The sequence below is a fragment of the Petaurus breviceps genome, unplaced genomic scaffold (assembly GCF_028583685.1).
Source record: "Petaurus breviceps papuanus isolate PSGF00001 unplaced genomic scaffold, PetGlider_PUasm1.0 90137, whole genome shotgun sequence".
Lineage (NCBI taxonomy): Eukaryota > Metazoa > Chordata > Mammalia > Diprotodontia > Petauridae > Petaurus > Petaurus breviceps.
The window spans coordinates 549,467-570,003 of record NW_027187183.1 but is presented as its reverse complement, the minus strand read 5'-3'; the positions used below and the strand labels follow the sequence as shown (position 1 = coordinate 570,003).

At 43.9% G+C, this 20,537-nt stretch overlaps 1 protein-coding gene across 2 annotated transcripts; it reads left to right on the top strand.

Moving 5' to 3' along the window:
• The first annotated feature begins 6,860 nt into the window (after positions 1-6,860).
• Positions 6,861-13,072, top strand: LCN12 (lipocalin 12). Of its 2 annotated transcripts, none has more exons than XM_069107535.1 (7): positions 6,861-7,092; positions 9,023-9,159; positions 10,051-10,130; positions 10,427-10,543; positions 11,645-11,746; positions 12,139-12,169; positions 12,816-13,072. In XM_069107535.1, exons 1-6 carry the CDS (start codon positions 6,961-6,963, stop codon positions 12,162-12,164), a joined length of 594 nt encoding a protein of 197 aa, XP_068963636.1. In that variant the 5' UTR covers positions 6,861-6,960; the 3' UTR covers positions 12,165-12,169; positions 12,816-13,072. The 2 variants fall into 2 exon arrangements, with proteins under 2 accessions (XP_068963636.1, XP_068963637.1); XM_069107536.1 differs by having other exon boundaries at positions 12,789-13,072.
• Positions 13,073-20,537: the final 7,465 nt, after the last annotated feature.

The window sequence follows — 20,537 nt, the reverse complement described above, 5'->3', positions numbered from 1 at the left end:
TTTCTCTTATTTTCTTTCTTTCCTTCTTTTTTGACATGGTTAATGTAGAAATGTTTTTCTTGATTATTTGTATTTGTAATTGATTTTCTTTTTCAAGCCTTCTCAATGAGTGGGGGGAGATGATGATGGGAGGACAATTCAGAACTGAAAATTAAATTTTTAAGAAAGTATTCTACTCAATGGTGAATATTCTCACACCTAGTCATATATCTTCACATCCCAGTGACTCTGAACTCCTATAAATCATCATCCAAACCTCATTCCATACCCCCTACTACCCAGGTCCTTATTCCTATTCCCCTCAATCCTCCCACCCCAAAGTTTCAACTAAACTCCACCCAGACCTTCTATTGGGCCTTCTGGAATGCTTGTTCCATAGGCAACAAATTTCTCTTCAATTTAAATCTATTCCTCTTCCACTACTTCCATCTACCAGCTCTTACTGAATCCTGACTTCCCCCAGATGACATGGTCTCCTTGGCTATCCTTTCCAGTACTGGCTGCACCTTCTCCTTGGCTCACTGATCAAGGCAGGGGAATTGGAATACTCCTTGTTCCCCATTGCCATTTCCAGGTTGTGCTGCTTCCTCCATCATTCAGTAATCTACCTTCCTTTGAAGTTCCTGCTTTTGATATCTACCACCCAATCAAAATCCTGGTAGCTTTTCTCTACAGACCTCCTCCTTCCTCAATGAGTTTAGTACTTGGCTCACAATTTTTCTCTCCTCCCCAATTTGACCACTCCTCTGTACCTTTGATGGATCCTCCTTCAGATTACACCCTCTAACCACACACAAGTGTCCCTCAGGGTTCTATCTTGGACTCTTCTCTCTATATACTACTTCACTTGGTGATCTGTTTGGCATTCACTGCATTTCATAACCTGACCCCTTCAAATCTTTCCAGTCTTCTTACACCTTTTCCCTGATAGGTACTCTTTGATCCAGTGATACTTGCCTTCTGGCTGTTCCATGAACAAAACGCTCAGTCTCTCAGTTTTATCCCCACCATGCCTGAAATGTTTTCCCTCCATCACTCTGACTGCTGATCTCTCTGTTTTCTTTAAGTCCCAACTAAAATCCCACCCTTGGCAGGAAGTCTCTTCCTTCTGTTAATTATCCCCTACTTATCCTGTACATAGCTTGCTTTTTATATATGTTTACACATTATCTCCACCATTAGATCATGAGCTCCCTGAGGGCAAGAACTGTCTTTTGTCTCTTTTTGTATCCCCAGCACTTAGCTCAGTGCCTGACACATAGTAGGCTTATTGATTGATCAGTATATAAGCATGAACAGTCAATGAGCTGGTCTCTTTTATTTCTCAAATATTATTATTTATCAAATATTATTCTCCAACATATTTCTTGTAATACTCCCCTGTTCTTGAGCCTTTATATTGAAATCGAGTATCAAAGTGATTGTTCACCAAGTCTGGAGGATGTGGTCAGTTTTTCATAAGACTTTTTCTAGGTATACATCCTCTGCAATTATAGCACTCCTGGTATAGCACCCCTGTGAGCTTGTTGTTGTTCAGTCATTCTTTGTAACTCCATTTGGGGGTTTCTTGGCAAAGATACTGGAATGGTTTGTCATTTCTTTCTCCAGCTCATTTTACAGATGGGGAAACTGAGTCAAACAAGGTTAAATGACCAGGGTCACAGAGCTGGTAAGTGTCTGAGGCCAGATTTGAACTCAGGGAGATGAGTTTTCCTGATTCCAGTCCAGCACTCTATCCACTTCAACACTTAATTGTCCTGTGGGGCCACTTCCCCAATTCTCACTCACATTGGTCCTTGAATGGCAGCTGACTACTTCTCCCAGGGTTCTGGAGGTAACCTTGAGCGACTGAAGTTTGCTGTCACTTACAGGTCCCCAACAGTGTGCTTCCTATTAACATGAATTAGTCGGACTTCAATTAGCTTTCACAAAAGGTATTTAATAACAAGATATAACAAGTATATAACACAAATAATTGGCACAAAAACACTCCCCCAAAACTGGGGGTACACGATTCCCGTGCACACACACATTCTCTGGCTTGTTTCCCTGGCACAAAAGGAGTATGTTATCCATGGAGGAAACCTGCGTGGCAAAGGAGCACTTCCCCAGTCCTGGCAGTGAGAGTCCTTTCCTCCCTTTGGGAGCTCCTTATCAAATTCACTTTAGGCATTGCTTTCTACTGGTCCCCAAGGATCAGTGCTTTTCTAGAGTCCATAGATGGCATTCTCTTTGCCATGAGGTGCAAATCTCCCTCAGGCCACTATCCTTCTACGTCTGTCTGTGTCCTTTTTGTCCTCAGTGTATCCTCTGGATGCATTCTCTATCACCAGCCCAGGTACTCCAAAACCATGCTAAGTTAGGGTGCTCACTCCCTCTACCTCTTATTATCCTCTGGCATAGACTCAAGGGTTTGCCTCATGAAGACATTCCTCACCCCAAAGTTCATTACCATTCCACTGCTTTGCTCTTGGACTGGTCCACTGATTAAATTCTTCCAGCTCATTTGCCTAGCCAATCATGATTTTTCACTCTTGATGAGTCAAAGAAGTTTGTACCTCATAAAGGAATCAGAGGGTATAAATAATATTGTTTCCACCCTTTAAAAACCTAGTCATGCCCTTATATTGATTAATTGAGGCAGAAAGTTTGAAACCCCTACTTTATACTGATAGTCTTTTAAAAAATTTTTTCTCTCCTTCCTAATTCCTCCTACCTAAGGAAAATACCTAACAAAAAGAAGGAAATAGAAAAAGAGAGAAAGAAAGAAAAAAAAAGAGGAAAGGAAGAAGGAAAAAAGAAAGGAAAGAAAGAAAAGGAAGGAAGGAAGGAAGGAAGGAAGGAAGGAAGGAAGGAAGGAAGGAAAAGAAAAGGAAGGAAGAAAGAGATCTTTATAACAAATACTAATAGTTAATTTGCACACTGGCCATGTCCAGAAATGTGTCTCATTCCGCATATTAAGTATATGTCCTTTCTACTGAATTTGGAAGTAAACTTGGGTCACGTGGATGCTACATAGCAACTGCTTTAAGATAGAACCTACTCTTCCCAGGGACCAAGCAGAAAGAAGAATGTACTCCTAAGTATTGGGAGGAAATGTTTGTTCTTCTGTTCTTACTGTATCTTCTCAGTAAATACCCCTTTGTTAAAACTGAAAACTAGAGTGCAAATCATCATCATTAATCAATATTAATGAGAGAACACAGTGGAATGGGAGCTTAAAGTAATAGCATTAGAGATATATACTCCAGTCCCTCAGGGTATCCCTAGCTTTATTTATGAGCCTAACCTGTGTATTCCTGTGTAGTTTAAGAGAGTAAGTCCAGAGGCTTGCTACCTACATATAAGAAAACTGAAGCCCAGAAAAGTTGAGTGACTTGCCGAAAGATATGCAGGATTTGAACCTAGGTCCTCAGACTTTCTACCAACTAATCTTTCCATTATACCACATGCCTTTCCATAAAGATTTCTGTTTTGTTCCTAATCTCCTTCCTGATGATGCCAAACATACTCTATTTCTGCTGAATCATTGTGTATTTATTCACCCAACAAACATTTCTAACAATAGCTTAAAACTGAATACCAGCTCTGCTCTGCGCTGACCACTGAGTACCTACCTGTGTGACTCTTGGCAATTCACTTCCCCTTTCTGAGAATGTTTCCTCATAGGTGCAATATGTTTGTACTACCTACCTCATAGAGTGGGTATGAGAAAAGTGCTTTGTGAAGCCTACTCTCCTTCATTCACTCTCTGTTATTCATACTTTATCACTCTCATTCATACTTTCTTTATCATTTATATCTTATCTCCTGCATAGAAAAGTATTTGATTAGCCTCTCAGAATCCTCCAGAAGGAAAATACATTTTTGGAGTTGCTAAAAAAGATCATTCCCTTTCATACAGGACCTGCACATATGCAGCAACTCCTGGCAATGGCTTAGCACAGTGCCGAGCATACAGTAGACACTTAATGTTTACTGCCCAAAATTAGTGAGTAGAATTGCCTAGATCCAGTTCTATCTCAAAATCCAGACCTTCTTCATGCTGATTCTCCAGTTCCAGGATCCACAGTGGCCATCCCCTTCCTTCTCTAAGAAGTATGTTATTGAGGAAGTCTTTCAAAGACCAATGCTCAAACTTGGATTTAGCCAGGAAGTTACCTCTAAGGCTGAGAAAATCCACTCCAGGATAACTCTTCTCAGCCCATATGCAAAGACCTGTCAGTAGAAAGCCTATTAGTTCCCTGGATGTGTAGGTAAGGGAGACCTAATGTCAGGAACTCTAGTCTCTGACCTGTATTCAGAAAAGGAAACAATCAGGCAGAAGATGTCAGAAATATGAGGTTCAGGAACCTCAGGTCAACACTCTGAGCATTCCTGTGCTTTGCCTGTAAAAAGTCCCTAACTACTTCTGGGCAGCTAGGTGGCAAAGTGACTGGAGTGCCAGGCCTGGAATGAGAAAGAATCATCTTCATGAGTTCAAATTTGGCCTCAGATGCTTACTAGCAGAGTGACACTGGACAAGTCACCCATCCCTCTTTGCCTCAGTTTCCTCATCTGTAAAATGAGCTAGAGAAGGAAATGGCAACTCGAGTATCTTTGCCCAGAAAACCCCAAATGGGGTCATAGGGAATTGGACACAGCTGAAATAACTGAGCAACAGCAACATTTCTGGGGGGTGGAGGGGAAGAGAGAGAAATCTCACTGATTCCCAGAACCCAGACCCATTTAGCCAGTCCATAATTCCAAGGAAGAAAAAGAGAGCGTGCCTGCTAATTCACTTTATATGGACCACAAAGCAAGAGTTGATTTCTCAGACAAGTCTACACTCTTGACTTTCAGTACCCAATTATCTTGGGGAGAGCCTCTAATCACTGGTGACCAACTGGAAGAATTCCCTATGTCCCCATATATACAGTCTTACCTCCACACAGAAGTGACCCTCATGTACCATATTACAACCAAAAGTCCTGTGATCTCATCAAGCTGATCCCTTCATTCCTTGCCCCTCACCCTTGATTCCTCAGTGGCACAGTGGATAAAAGGCTGGGACTAGAGTCAGGAAGACCTAAGTTCAAACCCTGCCTTCAGACACTGACTGTGTGACTGAGGGCAAGCCATTTAACCTCTCTCTGCCTCAGTTTCCTCAACTGAATGGGGATGATAATCATACCTACTGGGACAGCTAGGTGGTACAGTGGATAGATCACCAGCCCTGGAGTCAGGAGGACCTGAGTTCATGTCCAGTCTCAGACACTTGCTAGCTGTATGACCCTAGGCAAGTCACTTAATCCCAATTGCCTTTAAAAAAAAATGGTACCTACCTCCCAGGGTTGTTGTGAGGATCAAGTAAGATAATAATTGTAAAGTGCTCAGCACAGTGCCTAATACATAGTAGGTACTTTAAAAATGCTTGTTTCTTTCCTTCCATCAATCTTCCTAACATTAGTGTTCTCTTCCTCTTGTAATTACTTTGTATCTACTCACCTCACTACTCATTCTATGGGCCACAGTAGAATGCAAATCCCCTCCATAGAATGCAAGTTCCTTGAAGGAAAGGGTATTTCATTTTTGTACTTGTATCCCCAGTGCTTTGCACATAGTAGGTATTTGTGTTTTTTAAAATGGAATTGAATCTAAGTTATGAGTTATCATTGTTAAAAAGTACTTTTACGTTTCTTATTTCATCTAATATGAAGCATCCACTATATAAAATACAAAATTTGCTATAAGAATGTTTTCATGCAAGGAAGAAAGAACTAGGGATTTGGGAAGGGGGCATGGGGTGGGCCTGGATGCTTCTTTTCACACACTCCCCATCCCCCATTCCCCATCCCAAAGTTTTTTGAACATCCAGCTGAAACTGCTTCCTCATTATATTTGCTGCAGAATGGCCCCATCACATGCCGACCTGCTGCCTCCCCTCTCTCCCTACCCCAGAACCTTCTCATTGTTCCCTCTGCCCTCCCTCCCCACCCCCCTTAACTAGAATTTGGCTACAAATCCATCTATCTGCCTGTGCTTGGTTGAGTTCAGAGTCTGAATAAGGAAAAAGAAATAAGGAGAGGTATTGTCCAGGTCTCCATTACAAGGGAGCCCTCCCCTCTTGACCTCTTTGTTGGAACCTAAGGTTCCCATTGGTCTTCCAGTTCCTCTTTGCTCAGTCCACTGAATCCTTCCTTCTCGGCCCATCCTTAACAGGAAAAGAAAATAGGAGGAAATTCTCTCTAGACCTCTTTGCCTTAAGCCCCACTGATGATCCTCCATTTGCTACGCTCCCTGCCTGGCCCTGGAAAGGGGAACATTCATGGCCCAGCTGTGTTATGCATCTGGGAATGAGAGGATATGAGTTCTCTCATCCTACCCTGAGGTGTGCTGTCAGCTGGACAAACCCTGCCATGAATGCCAAGTCCTTTCTTTCCTCCTTCTGGCTCTACCTGTTCTGTTCTGAATAGGCCTCTCTGTTCAGTTCTGAGTTTCTGGCCTGTGAGGTCCCCTTGTCCCTGACAGAATGTGATCTCTAAGTCCCCAGCAGCCTGGATTTGATTGATGAAGGGTGAGGGAAGGAGAAGAAGCTGGGGAAGGGCTGATCTTGGAAGAGTTGTGGAGGGGCTGAGCAGTGGGGTGTCTTCCCATTTCCCTCTACAGCCCTTTTCCTACTCCCCAGCCCCCACCTGCCCAAGTCTTCCTCCTTTCCCCCTCTATATTGTGCAATTCCTGACTGGAGAAATGGAGCAAGATATTGCCGAGTCTTCCTGTATGAAATCTCCAGGGTTCCTCAACCCTTCCTGAATTTGGCAAAGAATTAATCAACCTCCTCCCTAGGGTGGCTAAATGCCAAATTGGGCCCATATATAGGGGTCCTCAGGCCAGTTCTCTTACTCCAGTCCTGCCTTCCTTCCTTGCTGAGCTTGTCCTCTATCACCTGCCCCCCATCAGTCCAATCCACCTCAAAAAAGGATGGCTGTGAGTCTCTTATGGACCGGGCTTGTCCTGCTTGGAATGCTGCAGGCCCAGGCCCAGACCAGGCTCCAGATACCTCCCCCAGACTTGTCCAGAGTCCCTCTGCAGGCCAACTTCTTACCAAGGGAGGTGAGTAGACCCCTGTAATGAAATCTGAAGTGTAGTCAGAAGGAGTGTCAGATTCCTGGGAAGGGTTTATGAAGGGGGTAGGAGAGCAGAGAGGGAAGAAAGGAGACAGACACCCACATAGCTGAAGGCAGTGGGGTACCTCTGAGCTAGAACATCTGGTTTCTATCTTAATATTGTCTCTAACAGTAGAGGTACCAACCATCAAGTGAGTGTCTTCATCCATCCCTTATATCAGTGAAATTACAGGTGGTGGTGGTAGTAGTAGTAGTAGTAGTAGTAGTAGTAGTAGTAGCAGTAGAATTCCTGTCCAAATATTCAATATTCCAGCAAAAATGGACAACTTTCTACACTCTAAACATAATTTGGGCTCACTTATCTCTACCCATGTTTCTCAGGCTATGTCCTAGTCCTAATCTTTTTTCTTTTTACTTGCTGAATTTGTATCCCTCATCTAAAGCCTAACTCCAATGCCACCTCACCAGAAAACCTTCCTTGATCTCCAGAGATGGCAATGATCTTCCCCAACCCCATCCCCTTAGGACTCATAGAGTAGGTTTATAGATTTATAATTCTCTAATGCCCTTTTCATGTGATGTTAGGATTCATAGTTACCTGTGGTGGTGTCATGCCCAGGGTGGGGATCCTTTCTTATCTAACCTTTATATTTTCCCAGCACCTAGCCCAGAGCTTGGCACACAGAATGTGCCTGATCAATATTTGTTGTTCTGTATAGCCTGAAGGGAGTCCATCCATAGTCAGGAGGGAGGGTAAGAGAGTCACAATACCAAGCAGAATATGTTAAAAAGGACAATAAAGGGACAAGGGGGGAAGAGAATAAGCATTATGTAGTGCCTATTAGATGCTGGGCACTGTTCTAAGTGCTTTTTACAAATATCTCATTTGATTCTTATAATAATCCTGTAAAAGGTTATCATCATCCCCATTATAGAGCTGAAGAAAATGAAACAGAGATTCAGTGACTTGCCCAAGGTCACAGCTAGTCGGTATCTGAAGGCAAATTTGAACTCAGATCTTTCTGACTCCAGGCCCATCACTCTATCCCCTGCACCACCTAGGTGTCATGTACAATGAAAGCACTGAGGTAATTTAGGAGATAAAATGACTGTTCAGCTACTGATTCTGTCCTCACACAGATTCATTAGTTGTTTGTCATTGTTCAGTAGTTTTTCAGTCATGTCTGACTCTCTGTGACCCTATTTGGGGTTTTCTTGGCAAAGACACTGGAGTGGTTTGCCATTTTCTTCTCCAGTTTGTTTTACAGATGAGGAAACTGAGGTAAACAAGGGTTAAGTGACTTGCTCAGGGTCACACTACTAGTAAGTGTCTGAAGTCATTAGTTATCTACCTAGTCAAATTACCAAGGGTGTCACCTCTCCTAGAAAGCCTAAATCTCCTAAATCACGGATAGAGTGACATCCATGAAATAATCTGTGTTAAGCAGCCACTATCCTACTCTTGGGACATCCAAAAAGAGTTAAAAACAGTTCCTCCCCTCAAGGAACTCACATTCTAATTTATAACATGCAAATAGCTAGTTATATACAAAAGATATGACAAGTAGATGAAAGGTAATCACAAAGGGTGGGGGGAGGGCAGGGAACAGAAAAGCCTACAGAGGGGATTTAGTTTTGGGAAACCTCAGGTGGACCTGAGGAGGAAGAGCATGCCAGATGTGGCAGACAGCCAATGCAAAGACGTGGAAAATGGAAAGAGAGAAATTCTCAGGGCTGGAAATAGGGAATTCTAGGGGTTAAGCTAATGTTCCACCTTCAAAATTCTAAAATTAAAGAGGGAAAGAGACGGGTAGTCAAGTCTAAGATTGTGGATGAATGGAGGCTAAGTATTTTGCCTACATTCCACCTGGACCCTCCCAACCCACCCCCCCAACACCCATCAATCCTTCCCACAGTTTGGAGGGACGTGGTACGTTGTCGGCCTGGCAGGGAACGCCTTCACAAAGGCAGAGCAGAAACAATCTAAGATGTATACCACAACCTACAAACTCCAAGAGGACAATAGCTACAGGGTCACCTCCACCTTGGTCAGGTAAGACAGGGTATGGCAATCGATGTGGACAAGTAACAGCTTTGTAACTGGTTCCCAGGCTGTCCTTAACATTTTAAAGAGAGAGGAAATCCAGAATCTCAATCCCTAAGTGTTGGGGGGATATACAAGGTAAAGATAAGAAGTGGATCAGCATGGGACTAAAGCAGAGAAGTTTCAATGAAGGAAATGAACTGGAAGGTATGGGGGAAAGGAGAAACAAGAGAATGGTAAGGGCATTTCAGGTGCCGCTGGGGGGTAGTTTTCTGAATCTTAATCTTACTGTTTTATAACAACAAAACCAATTACCCACAAGTCAATAATGTTTTTCATCCACTTTAAGAGAAGGATCTTTGCCCTTGTGGGCTAGTGAAGGTTTCCCAAATAGAAAGGGGGCACCTATGTTGAGGAAACAGTTTTCTGAGTGAGGAACTTGTTCCCCTTCTTATAAAGTCTTAGGAGGAAAGCTCAGGACATGTCTTTTAGGTATGATGGAACTTATTAAGGAAAGTTTTGGTTCTGGGATTAAAATAGGGAAGTTTAAAAGCCCTTAGACTTCCCTCTGGGGAGTTTCTCTTGTGTGGAACCCCAGAACCCTAGGGATAAAACTAGCCCAACTACCTGTTCTTTTTTCTGAGGGACTTGAGAAGTTTCAGAGTTGCTGAGGGGGGGGCAGGGTAGGCGTCACCTAGGAGCCCAGCTGAAGTACCAAAGCTTCTTCCAGCTCCAGGATCCATTTTCCCCACTGTAGGGCCCAGGTGCAGGTGGTTCCCTATATGAGATGCAAGGCATGGGCGGAGGAGGTTCTGAGGACAGGTACAAGTGGTAGATCCAGGACTGGAGACCCAGAGTACATGTGGCACTACTGCTCATTCATCCATCCTTTTCTCTCAGGGGAAGTCAATGCGACAAATTTGAGAGAACTTTTGTTCCGAACAGTCAGCCGGGCCAGTTCACCTTGGACAACATCTTGAGTGAGCATGGGTTCCCCTGAGTCAAGTAGGGGCTATTCAAGTGGGAGGGTCCAAAGGACAGGCCATGGGAGCCTTCAGAAATAGGAGGTGGACTTGTCTGGACAGGGTGGTGAGATGCCATGTTTAGTGGGCAAGGGGAGGGATGATATCTCCAGCATCATATCCTGACCTCTTGGTAGTGGGGTAGATCCAAGGGCCAGCTTCTCCTTTGTGGGACATGGCAGAGACAGTGGGAAGCCTCTCTTTCTGACTTCCTCATTTCTTTCTCCCACCCCACATCCCACTCCTGTGGGTAGGCTATGGATTGCAGGACTACATAGTGAGAGTGATGAGAACCAACTATGACGAGTTCGCCATGGTGTACTTTAAGAAGACTAAAGATAACAATGACTATTTCAAAATGACTCTGTATGGTGAGTACTCAGTCTCTCCCCTTCCCCCGTGGATGGAATCACTGGGCCTCTTGCCTAGATTCCCAGAGAACTCCTGGCTGGGTGATGGAAGCAAAAGATGAAGAAATTCCTGAGCCCCAGCCACTGACCCCTTAGCACAGGGTGATCATCCAAAGAGGTCTTAGAAGAATGGAAGGATGAGCCAAACACGAGATGAAACGTAAGGGATAAGTGTCAGCCATAAACTAAAGATCTGGCAGCTTTTAGTGGACAGCAAACTGCGTATGAGCTAACAGGGCAATATATGGCAGCCAAAAAAGTTAATCCAAATCTCAGGCTGCATTAATAGAAGTATTGTGTGAGAACAAGGGCGGTAATAGTCCCATGGTGCCCTGTACCAATCAGACTACATCTGCTAGGTTATGTTCCATTTAAATCTAAAGGAGGTCAACCAGGATGCTGATGAGGGGAAGGTCAGGGGACTCCAAATCACGTTATAAGATTGTTTATCCTGGAATGGAGAAGAATGAGAAAGGGATGTGATCATTATCTTCAAATACCGGCAGGGTTTTCATGTGGAAGAGAGATTAGATTTGTTCCTTTCCGCACCAGAGGGCACCCAAAGTATAATAAACAGGATAACAAATTTTTCAGCTTATTGTAAAGGGGTCTTCCCTATCAGTTAGAGATGGCCAAAAAGTCAGGGGACTGACTTAGTAAGTAGCTGGTCACTGGAGATATGCCAAGTTGGATACCTACTTATCCCAGATGTCTATAAGGAAGGGTTACACTAAGGGGATCTCTAAATCTCTTCTGACCTGAGGAATTTTTCCTATCACTGAGCTGCCTCTCCCCTCACTGCCCCAACCTTGAGTGCTAGCCCCAAATTTCTGGTCACTGGAGATCTCTGGCCCCCTAGAACTCTTAGATTTGGCTCTTCTCCCCAGGGTCCCTGCTTTTATCCCTGGAGATATTTCCTTAGGACTATCCAGTTAGGGCTTAGCTAGAACTCCATGTGGGGCAATATCTGGAATGAGTGTCAGAAGAGACAGACAGGTACAGAAAATAAGTCCCTATGATGAAGGCTCAGGGACCAAAACTTGGTTTCCTTCCTCACTATAGGGAGAAGTGAGCAGCTGAGACCTGAACTGAAAAAAAACTTCATAAACTTAGTCAAGTCTTTGGGCCTCACTGATAACAACATTATATTCCCAGCAAGAGTCGGTAAGAAAAAAAAATTAAATTAAAAAAAATAAAAGAGAGAAGGAGAGAAAGAAAGATTTTTAAAAGGGGGCATAGTAGAAGAGCAAAGAGGAGAAATGCCGGCCCATGGCCTGGCTATTAGCTAAAATAAGCTGCCATTCCCTCCAGGACCCCTTCCCCTTTCACCAAAGGCTGGAGGACTTAAGGATGTAGTTTACAGCCCTTTTTAACACCTCTGTTCCCCACCCTCACAGAAGGCTCTCCTCCTTTCTCCCCTTTCCACCCACGTTCTAGGGCAGATAGGGCAAAGGGTAGAGGGGAAACATCTTTGTGAGTCCCCACTTCTCCCCTTCGGCCCCCCACTCCAGCCCCACATCTCCACCACTGACCTGTTTTATTTCTCCTCCCAACAGGAGAGTGCATTCATGTTAAGGACTGAGCAAGGTTAGTATGGGCCAACATCAGGGACTTATGGGAACCATGGAAGGGAGGGAGCTTCCTGGGGCCTGGTCTGGGTTGGGTATGAAAGCCATTTTTTTTCCTGCTTCTCTCCTGGGAGCTACTATACATAGTTTTCTTACTCCCAGGGAAGAAGGGAGCAAGGTGACAGTATCTGCAGTTTCAGTGCCCTTCCCACTTTCTGTCTCTATCTCGCTTTGGTTTGATTTCTGCTTTTCTTTCCGTCTTTCTCATTCTCTGTCTTTTCTCTTTCTCTGATTCTCATATTCTCTGTCTCTCCTTATTCTGCCCTTTTGTTTCTCCTCATTTTCTGTCTTCTCTATCTCTTTGTGTATGTCCCTATCTTTCTCCATCTCTCCATCTTTTCTGCCTCTTTTTGTTCCTGTCTCTACCTCTCCCCATTCTGTGTTTCTATAGTTCTCTATGCATTCTCCATCCATTCTTCCCTTCTCCTGTCCCCTTCTATCCCATTGCCTCTTTTTCTTTCCTCTCCTCTCCCTCTCAATCTCTCTGTCTCTCCATTCTCTGTCTCCATGTTTCTGTCTGTCTTGCTCTGTCTGTGTCTAACCTGGCCCTCCATATTTCCATCCCTTTGTCTGTCCAGGTGATCTATGTACCACATTTCCCACAGGTCCAAGTCCTGAGAAGACTTTCACCTTGCCAATCTTGTGGGACATTCTGAGATCTACAGTCCCTCCCCCTCCCCCCCATCTACTGCTTTCCCCCTCCACATCATGGTCATCCCACACATGGGTCATCTACTTTAATCATCTATCAGCAAACAAGTGGGGGCTCCTCTTCTTCCAGCCCCTGACTGATTCCACAACCTGAGATTCCCCTCACCTTTTCCCCTTGTCAATTAATAGTGGTGGAAGAATAAACAGTGTCAAGTACCAATGAGTCTGTTTTTGTGACCTTTGGGTCAGCTGAGTAGGGAAAGGCGGGTGGCAGCAGAAAGAAGGGAATACTGTGGTCCTGTGTCCCAGGGAGGGACCATATGGTCTCTATGGTCTTGCCAGTCAAGTTACAGGATCATAGAATTTGCATAGTGAAGGCACCACAGAGATCATCTAGTCCAACCATTTGGAATTCTATTTTACAGAGGAAGAGAAGTGGTTTGTTCCAAATCACATGGGGAGTAAGTGCCAGAGACAGTCTTCTTTCCCTTCCATCTCACAGATCCCATGGGTGGGACTTCATAAGCTTCACTTCATTGTGAGTAGGGTGAGTGGATGGGCCAAGAAGTTGCTAAAGATGCCAGTTTAGAGTAACTGGGCACCTTGTATAACCTCTGGCTTTGTCCAGGGGCCAATGGAGAGAGAGCTAGTACAGAGACAGAGGGCACTATACAGAATCAGGTGCCTAGAAAGGGAGAGCTGCCAGACCACAGAGGAAATGGTCTTATTCTTTGCACTGCTCCTGGTCCAGGACGCATGGTGTCCACCTTCCAGTGCCCAATTGTCTTAGATGAGTTATGTCTATTTTTTCTGGGTTTAGAGTGAATATATGAGTTTAAAATCAGTGTCCATCTGAGCCTCAGTTTTTTATCTATAAAATGGGGATAAAAATATCTTTAGCACCAACTTCATAAAAGTGTTGAGGCTCAAATAAAATGAATGTAAAGAGCTTTGCAAAACTTAAAATATAAGTGTAGGGACAGCTAGGTGATGCAGTGAATAGAGCACAGGCCCTGGAGTCAGGAGGACCTGAGTTCAAATCCAGTCTCAGATACTTAATACTTACTAGCCATGTAACCTTGGGGAAGTCACTTAACCCCAACTGCCCTCCAAAAAAAAAAGTTTTATATATATAAAACTGTGAACTGTCATTATTATTCAAGCTCCTGTCCCATCCTCTCCTGTGCATGTTCCTAGGCAACATTTGGAGCTTAGTAGCAGTGCCTTCAGCTTTGTGACCAGTGGACAGGGGTGGTTTGAGTTGACATTCAGACAGGAAGAATACACACTTAGATGAGGGCAGGCCAGGCATGAATAGAAAGTGATACAAATCTTTTAATTAGATAGGTGAACTGATAGATAAAGATTTGGAGTTTCCTATAAGAGAGGATATGTCTAAATTCATGATGTGGATTGTGGGTAGAGGAAGGCAGTGACGCAGGGATGGGGTGATCCAGAGAAGAAGTCAGCATTCTGATGATCAGTCAAGCTGTTCCTGTCATGATTAGGACACTGAATGCTCCTTCCTTCTCTGAGACTTCGAAAGGATCGTGCAACATTGGAGAAGAATGTCAGAAGCATAGTCATAAAACCTGGACTTGAACCCAACTCTCTCCTACTTGCTTCTATCTTTGGGCAAGTCACTTAATTTCTCTGGGCGTCAGTTTCCATGTCTTTAAAATGAAAGAATTAGACTAGAAGACCACTGAGATTCTTTCAATCTCAAAACCCACAGATCTGAAAAATGCCCATCTAATAGCTCAATTTCACCCAGCTCAGGCCTGAAGGTTAAGCTCTGGCTTTGAAGGAATTTTAGCCTAATCAATGAACAGTTAAGTACCACCTGTGGGACTACCCACATAGATGCCTAGATTTAAAGTTAGAAGGAACTTTGGAGACCATCATTGTACAACCCCCTCATTTTAGAGATAAAGAAGATGTGGGTAAACTCAAGGTCAGGTGATAAGCGGAAAAAAAAAATTTTAAATTATCCTCCAACGACAAGTCCAACAGTCCCTGCGCTGCTCTGGAGGAGGCTCCTAGTTATTAGGGGAACCTGCCCTCCAAGCTGCAGAAATTTTTTTCATCCAGGTGTGGTGCCAGAAGTATGGCTGATGTGGCTATAACCTAGGGAGCACAGGGATGTCTTTTGTGTCCTTCAAGGCAAGTTAAAGTCCTGATATTCAGGGACAAATGCAAACTTAGGGCTCAAAACCAAGATTTCCAAGGAAAGATGGGACTCAACTGTTAACTATTCACTGCCAGGACCAGCACCAAAGGCCCCTTCTCTCTCAACTCCCCAATCTCTATCCTAAGGAAATGTCACATCAATGTCTTTTTTTTTTTTTTGCTTTTTGGAGGGGGGAAGGTAGGGTGATTGGGGTTAAGTGACTTGCCCAAGGTCACGTGGCTAGTATGTGTGTTAAGTGTCTGAGGCAGGATTTTAACTCAAGACCTCCTGACTCCAGGGCTGGTGCTCTATTCACTGGGCCATCTAGACCTCCCCATAGATGTCTTAATAACCTAAAGATTGATGTGTTCATCACAACCACCACCTTCCCCCCACAAGGGTTTGGGCGTAAAGGACAAGAGAAGGGTCAGAATAGAACTTCAGTTTTCTAGGGTCGGCTATAAACTGGAACCTAGGAAGGAACTGGTTCCTGGCTCTTCTCCTCCAAGTCAATGGGGACTTTAGGATAATGGTGTGTAATGTGAATGTAAATTTGGAAGATCTTCCCTGCCCCTAGGCTAAAGTGCACCTGAAGCCTGGGGTGGGAGGCTTGTTTTTCAGTAGATACTTCTTGATTGGCCAGTGAGTCAAGAAGGTTGTTACATTCTCTGAGCCAGGAGAAGGCTATATAAGCCCTGATGTGAGGCTGTGTTTTGGGGGCTCACTTTGAGAAGTGTTCTGTGATTTGATCTGTATTCTGAAAAGCCGTTGTCCAGAGCGCTCCCCCCCCCCTTTGAAAAACCCAGATGTTGACTGGGTATGGATGTAATGGTTGGACAGTTTGGAAAGCTGTCTACTTGATCTGTTAATGTCTTGATAATTCTGTCTGTATATTTTGAAGTTTGGGGTGCTGACCTTTTTCCCCTGAACAAGGTAAACGATATATGTCTGACTGATTAAAGTAAGCTTGTTAACCCATTTTGAGTTGCTTTCCTTTAACAAAGCAGATCCAAGAACCTGTGGTGGTGGCAAACCCTGAGGACGCTGGGGTGCTTGCCGCTACATGGTGTCATTGTTGCTCAGTTATATACGAGTCTTCCACCTTTTTTTTAAGGTTTTCTCGGCAAAGATACTAGAGCAGTTTGCCATTTCTTTCTCCAGTGGATTAAGGCAAACAAGTTAAGTGACTTGCCCAGGGTCACACAGCTAGTGAGTGTCTGAAGTTAGATCCAAACTCAGGTATTCCTGACCGCAGTCCCAGTCCTTTATCCACTTAGCCACCCAGCTACCTCCAATAATAAGGGTATGATGCAACAGCAACAGCTAGTGGGGTTATGAGGGGATCAGATGCAGGAAGAGCCTGAGACATTTTGTCCCTTGGCCTCCAGGCAAGGTCAAGGAGCCAGAGCCCACCTCACCCATACACACCGTGGGTTTCAGCTACTTTGGCCGGGTTGGGTTTTGACCCCTGGAGCAGTGAATACAGACAGACCCAGGGTAGAGTTTCTTTGCTTTGGCATAAAGGAAACACATTCCCAACTTCTACATCTGGGCCTGCTGTGCTCTACAGGACCCAAACTCATAAACAAATTGAGGGATTAGGGAGTCTTCCTGTCTCTGGTACTGATGGTGGGGTTGGATAGTGGGATCTCAGGTCACTCTTACCAGAACTGCCAGAGTTAGTTTAAGAAAAATGCCTAAAATCTATAGGACTGGGCTTGTAGAGCTAAACCTATTAAGTGATGGATGGAAAATATCTCCTCCTTTCCCCTATCCCCACCCACTTTTATACCTTGGTACCTGAGGATGGACCTAAAACTTGCATAGGGCTAACTTTTCCTTTGGAGCAGAGGATTCAGGCCCAGAGCAGATGCACATCCCGAAAAGACAGAGTTTTTTTCCAGGACTCCCTAAATCCTACAACGTTGACCTCTTCAGAATTGTCTGTGGATCCTAGAATCATAGATTTAGGGCTGGAAGAGACCTCAGAGATCATCTAGTCCAGGGGTAGCAAACCTTCACCACTCCTGATCTAGTCCAAGAGTTCTTAATCCAAGAAGGAAAAAACAAGGATTTGTTAAGTGACCACTGAGTGTCAGGCACTGTGCTAAGGGCTTGACAAATGTTATCTCATTTGATCCTAATGCTTTGCACTCTGCTGTCCCCTCTCAGGGGACATCGGAATTCTAGCATATCACTCGGATGTCCCCTCTCAGGGGACATTGCAGTTTATTAGTGATTATGGGGAATTGAGTTATTTCAACACAACTTTTTGAGACATGCATGATTCCCTGAAGTTTTATCTTGAAATGGCACAAGAAATTAAATCAAAATATCGTAAAATTACTAAGATATGTCAGCGGGTTTTGTGTCGGACAAGAACGTGAGATGCATGCTCACGACGGTCCAAGCACTTCGCGACGCCACTTGAAAAGAGCAATGAGGGGAGTTTGTAGAAGAAAGGTCGGTTTTCGAACATAGCGCGCACTGTATAGTGAGATATATAATTACAAATAAACAAGTCTACATCTGGAGGAAAAGATTTTCAAAGTTGAGCTCATTTTGGTTTGAAGCTTCAAGCAGTGCACATAGAGAGAACGAGTGAGAAAATCATAAAAGTGATTCTTTTCTTAGTGAATAAATTGTTTGGTGAAAGCTATTTTGGTAAATATCATCTTGTCAGTAATAACAATTAGAAATTTTCAACCCATGCATTTATTCATATTTTTTATTAGAACAATGGCAAAATGTCCAACCACGAATGAGTCTCATGACACAAGTAGTAGTGAAGATGAGCTCTAGATAGACCTCTATACAGACACGTTAGAAAGACTAACTGTAGAACAAAATGACAGCAGTGATAGTGATATCGTTCAACCTAGAAGGCTACGAATTGTTCGCATAGATAGCGAAAGCGATAATAGTAGTACGGAAGAAAACACACGGCAACATGACAACGTATCATCAAGTGAAGAGTGGGAAGATGTTACCGAATCGGACGTTCCTCCAGCCACGATAAATTTTGATTTACACGAAGAAATAGCCGGACCACAAGTCCCGAGTAACATAAAAGAGCCCATAGACTATTTCACATTATATTTTACTGAAGAATTAGTAGACAGAATAATAAAAGAGACAAACAATTATGCCAAAGAAGAAATTGGAAAGAAACAGCTTTCCCGAAAGTCAACTTGGCACAAGTGGTATTCCAGGATTCCACTACATTTATTCAAGAAATTATTAGAAAGAGTTCCTGATGCAAAAGGATACCACATGTTCACCGACAGGTACTATACCAGCATCCTTTTAGCGGAAGAACTGCTAAAGATGAATTGTCATCTTACTGGCACTATAAAGATAAATCGAAAAGGCATACCAACACAAATAAAAAAACCAAAATTTTCAACCAATAAAACAGTTGCATACAGAAAGAATAATACTACCCTTCTTGCGTGGAAAGGCAAAAGAATTATTACCATGCTCACCAATTATATATAAACCAATTATACTACAATCTACCCAGAGAACATTATGCGGTGGACATATTGTAACAGTCAGTAAGCCTGAAATGGTGTTAGAATATACGGCAAATATGGGTGGTGTGGATCATGCGGATCAATACGCTTCGATGTATTGTTTCCTCCGTAAATCGCTCAAATGGTGGAGGAAGTTATTTTTTGGGGGGTTGGAAATGTGTGTGATAAACTTATACATAATGTATCGCATCGAAAAACAAACAAGTAATGAAACGCCAATGACACACCACAAGTTTGTCAAGACACTCATTGACCAATTAAAGGGCGATTTTCATGTATCGAGAATGCATCCATCCTCATCTTCTGCGGACAATAGATTAAACAATAAACTACATATTCCCGATGTGGGACAAAGAAAATGGGACTGCATTGTGTGTTCTAACAGGAAAACACCTGGTGGCAGGCGTCAAACCACTTATTACTGTCAAACATGCACTAATCAGCCTGCAATGCTGTAAGGGTTATGGGATTTAAAGATCTTCCATGCCCCATTGGACTTGCTGACATAGCAGGAAGGGGTGGAGCAAGAGGAAGCGGAAGCCAAGCTGGAGTTCCTGCAGTGGCTAGTGGTGGCGGCAGTGGCAGCAGAGGCAGCAGAGGCAGCAGCAGCGCGAAGCCCTTTTTGAGTCAGCCAGCATTTCTGCTAAGGACTTCTGCTGAGGACTGCCAGGGGCCGGAGCTGCTGGGAGCGCGCTTCCCGGACGCTGGGTGGTTGCTGTGAGTGGGGAGAGGAGGACCTTTGCCTGAGGTAGCCTGTTCTGTTTTAAAGGCTTGAGAATGTGGGTGCTTTCTACTTTATCTACCTGTGCCAATGTCATAACTACTCTGATGGCTTTCACTTTCTGGTTTTGGGACTCAGTCTTTTGGTATCTTAATAAATTTTCTAGCTTATTCCCCCATATGGCAAGCATGATGTATTTTGTGATAGATAATTATATCAGCATATCTATAATTTCCATAGGCATTGTGAATATGGCATTGCTGATACATTTGGTGACCAGGATGGGATCACAAAATGTCAGGCCTCTATTTGGAAGCAGTGGGGCTTTAGAGGGAGAAATGGCTATTCCAGGATGGGAGGATTTGCCTTATTCCTCTCTAGCCAGAGAATGGGCTAGAGCACAGGGCCCTGTGAAAACTTGGAACCAAGGCTAAAAGAGGGAGAACCTGGAGATTTGGAAAGATGTTTGAAAGCAAAACCCATAGAACCAGGCAAAGAACTGGCAGGAGCGTGCAGGAGAGGCTGGGTGCTGCTAACAAGTTATCGCCTTATGTGTAAAAGTAGGGATAAGCTGCTGAAGGAAAGAGCTCGGATGGCTAGGGAGTCAGCTGGTTTGCCTGAGGATTCTTCTGTGTCACAGCACTCAGAAGACCAAACTGGAGGGACTCATATGGTCCAGGAGCAAGCTACCGTTCATGTAGCTAAAAGGAAGCAAAAAACTAGCAGAACGAATGTGCATGCAGCTTTTGTACAGGCTGGGCAGAGTTGCCCTGACAGCTTCCAGGAGAATGTGTGTGAGGAGAATGGAGCAAGGTTAGATGAGGAGTCTTCTAATGTAGAAGCACTCCCCATATGAAGAAGAAGACAGGAGAACCACCGAGGCAAAACAGAGTCCAGGGAGATAATTGAGGATTTCACTCAACAGGAGATCACTGATATATTGAATAGATTTACCCAAAGAATGGGGGAGTCTTTAGTGTCTTGGATAGTAAGAATCACTGATGAAGGTGCCTGAGGAATTACACTGGACAATGAGGACTGTTTAAAATTCATAAGTATTGGGGCGGCCAGATAGCACAGCGAGTAAGAGCACTGGATCCAGTGTTGAGAAGACCTGGAGATCGAATCCCGAGCTCAGACACTTAGCACCCACCCAGAAACACCTGGCCGTGTAACCTTGAGCAAGTTACTTAACCCCAATTGCTTAGGGGTGGCCAGGTGGCTCAGTGAGTAAGAGCACTGGCTCCAG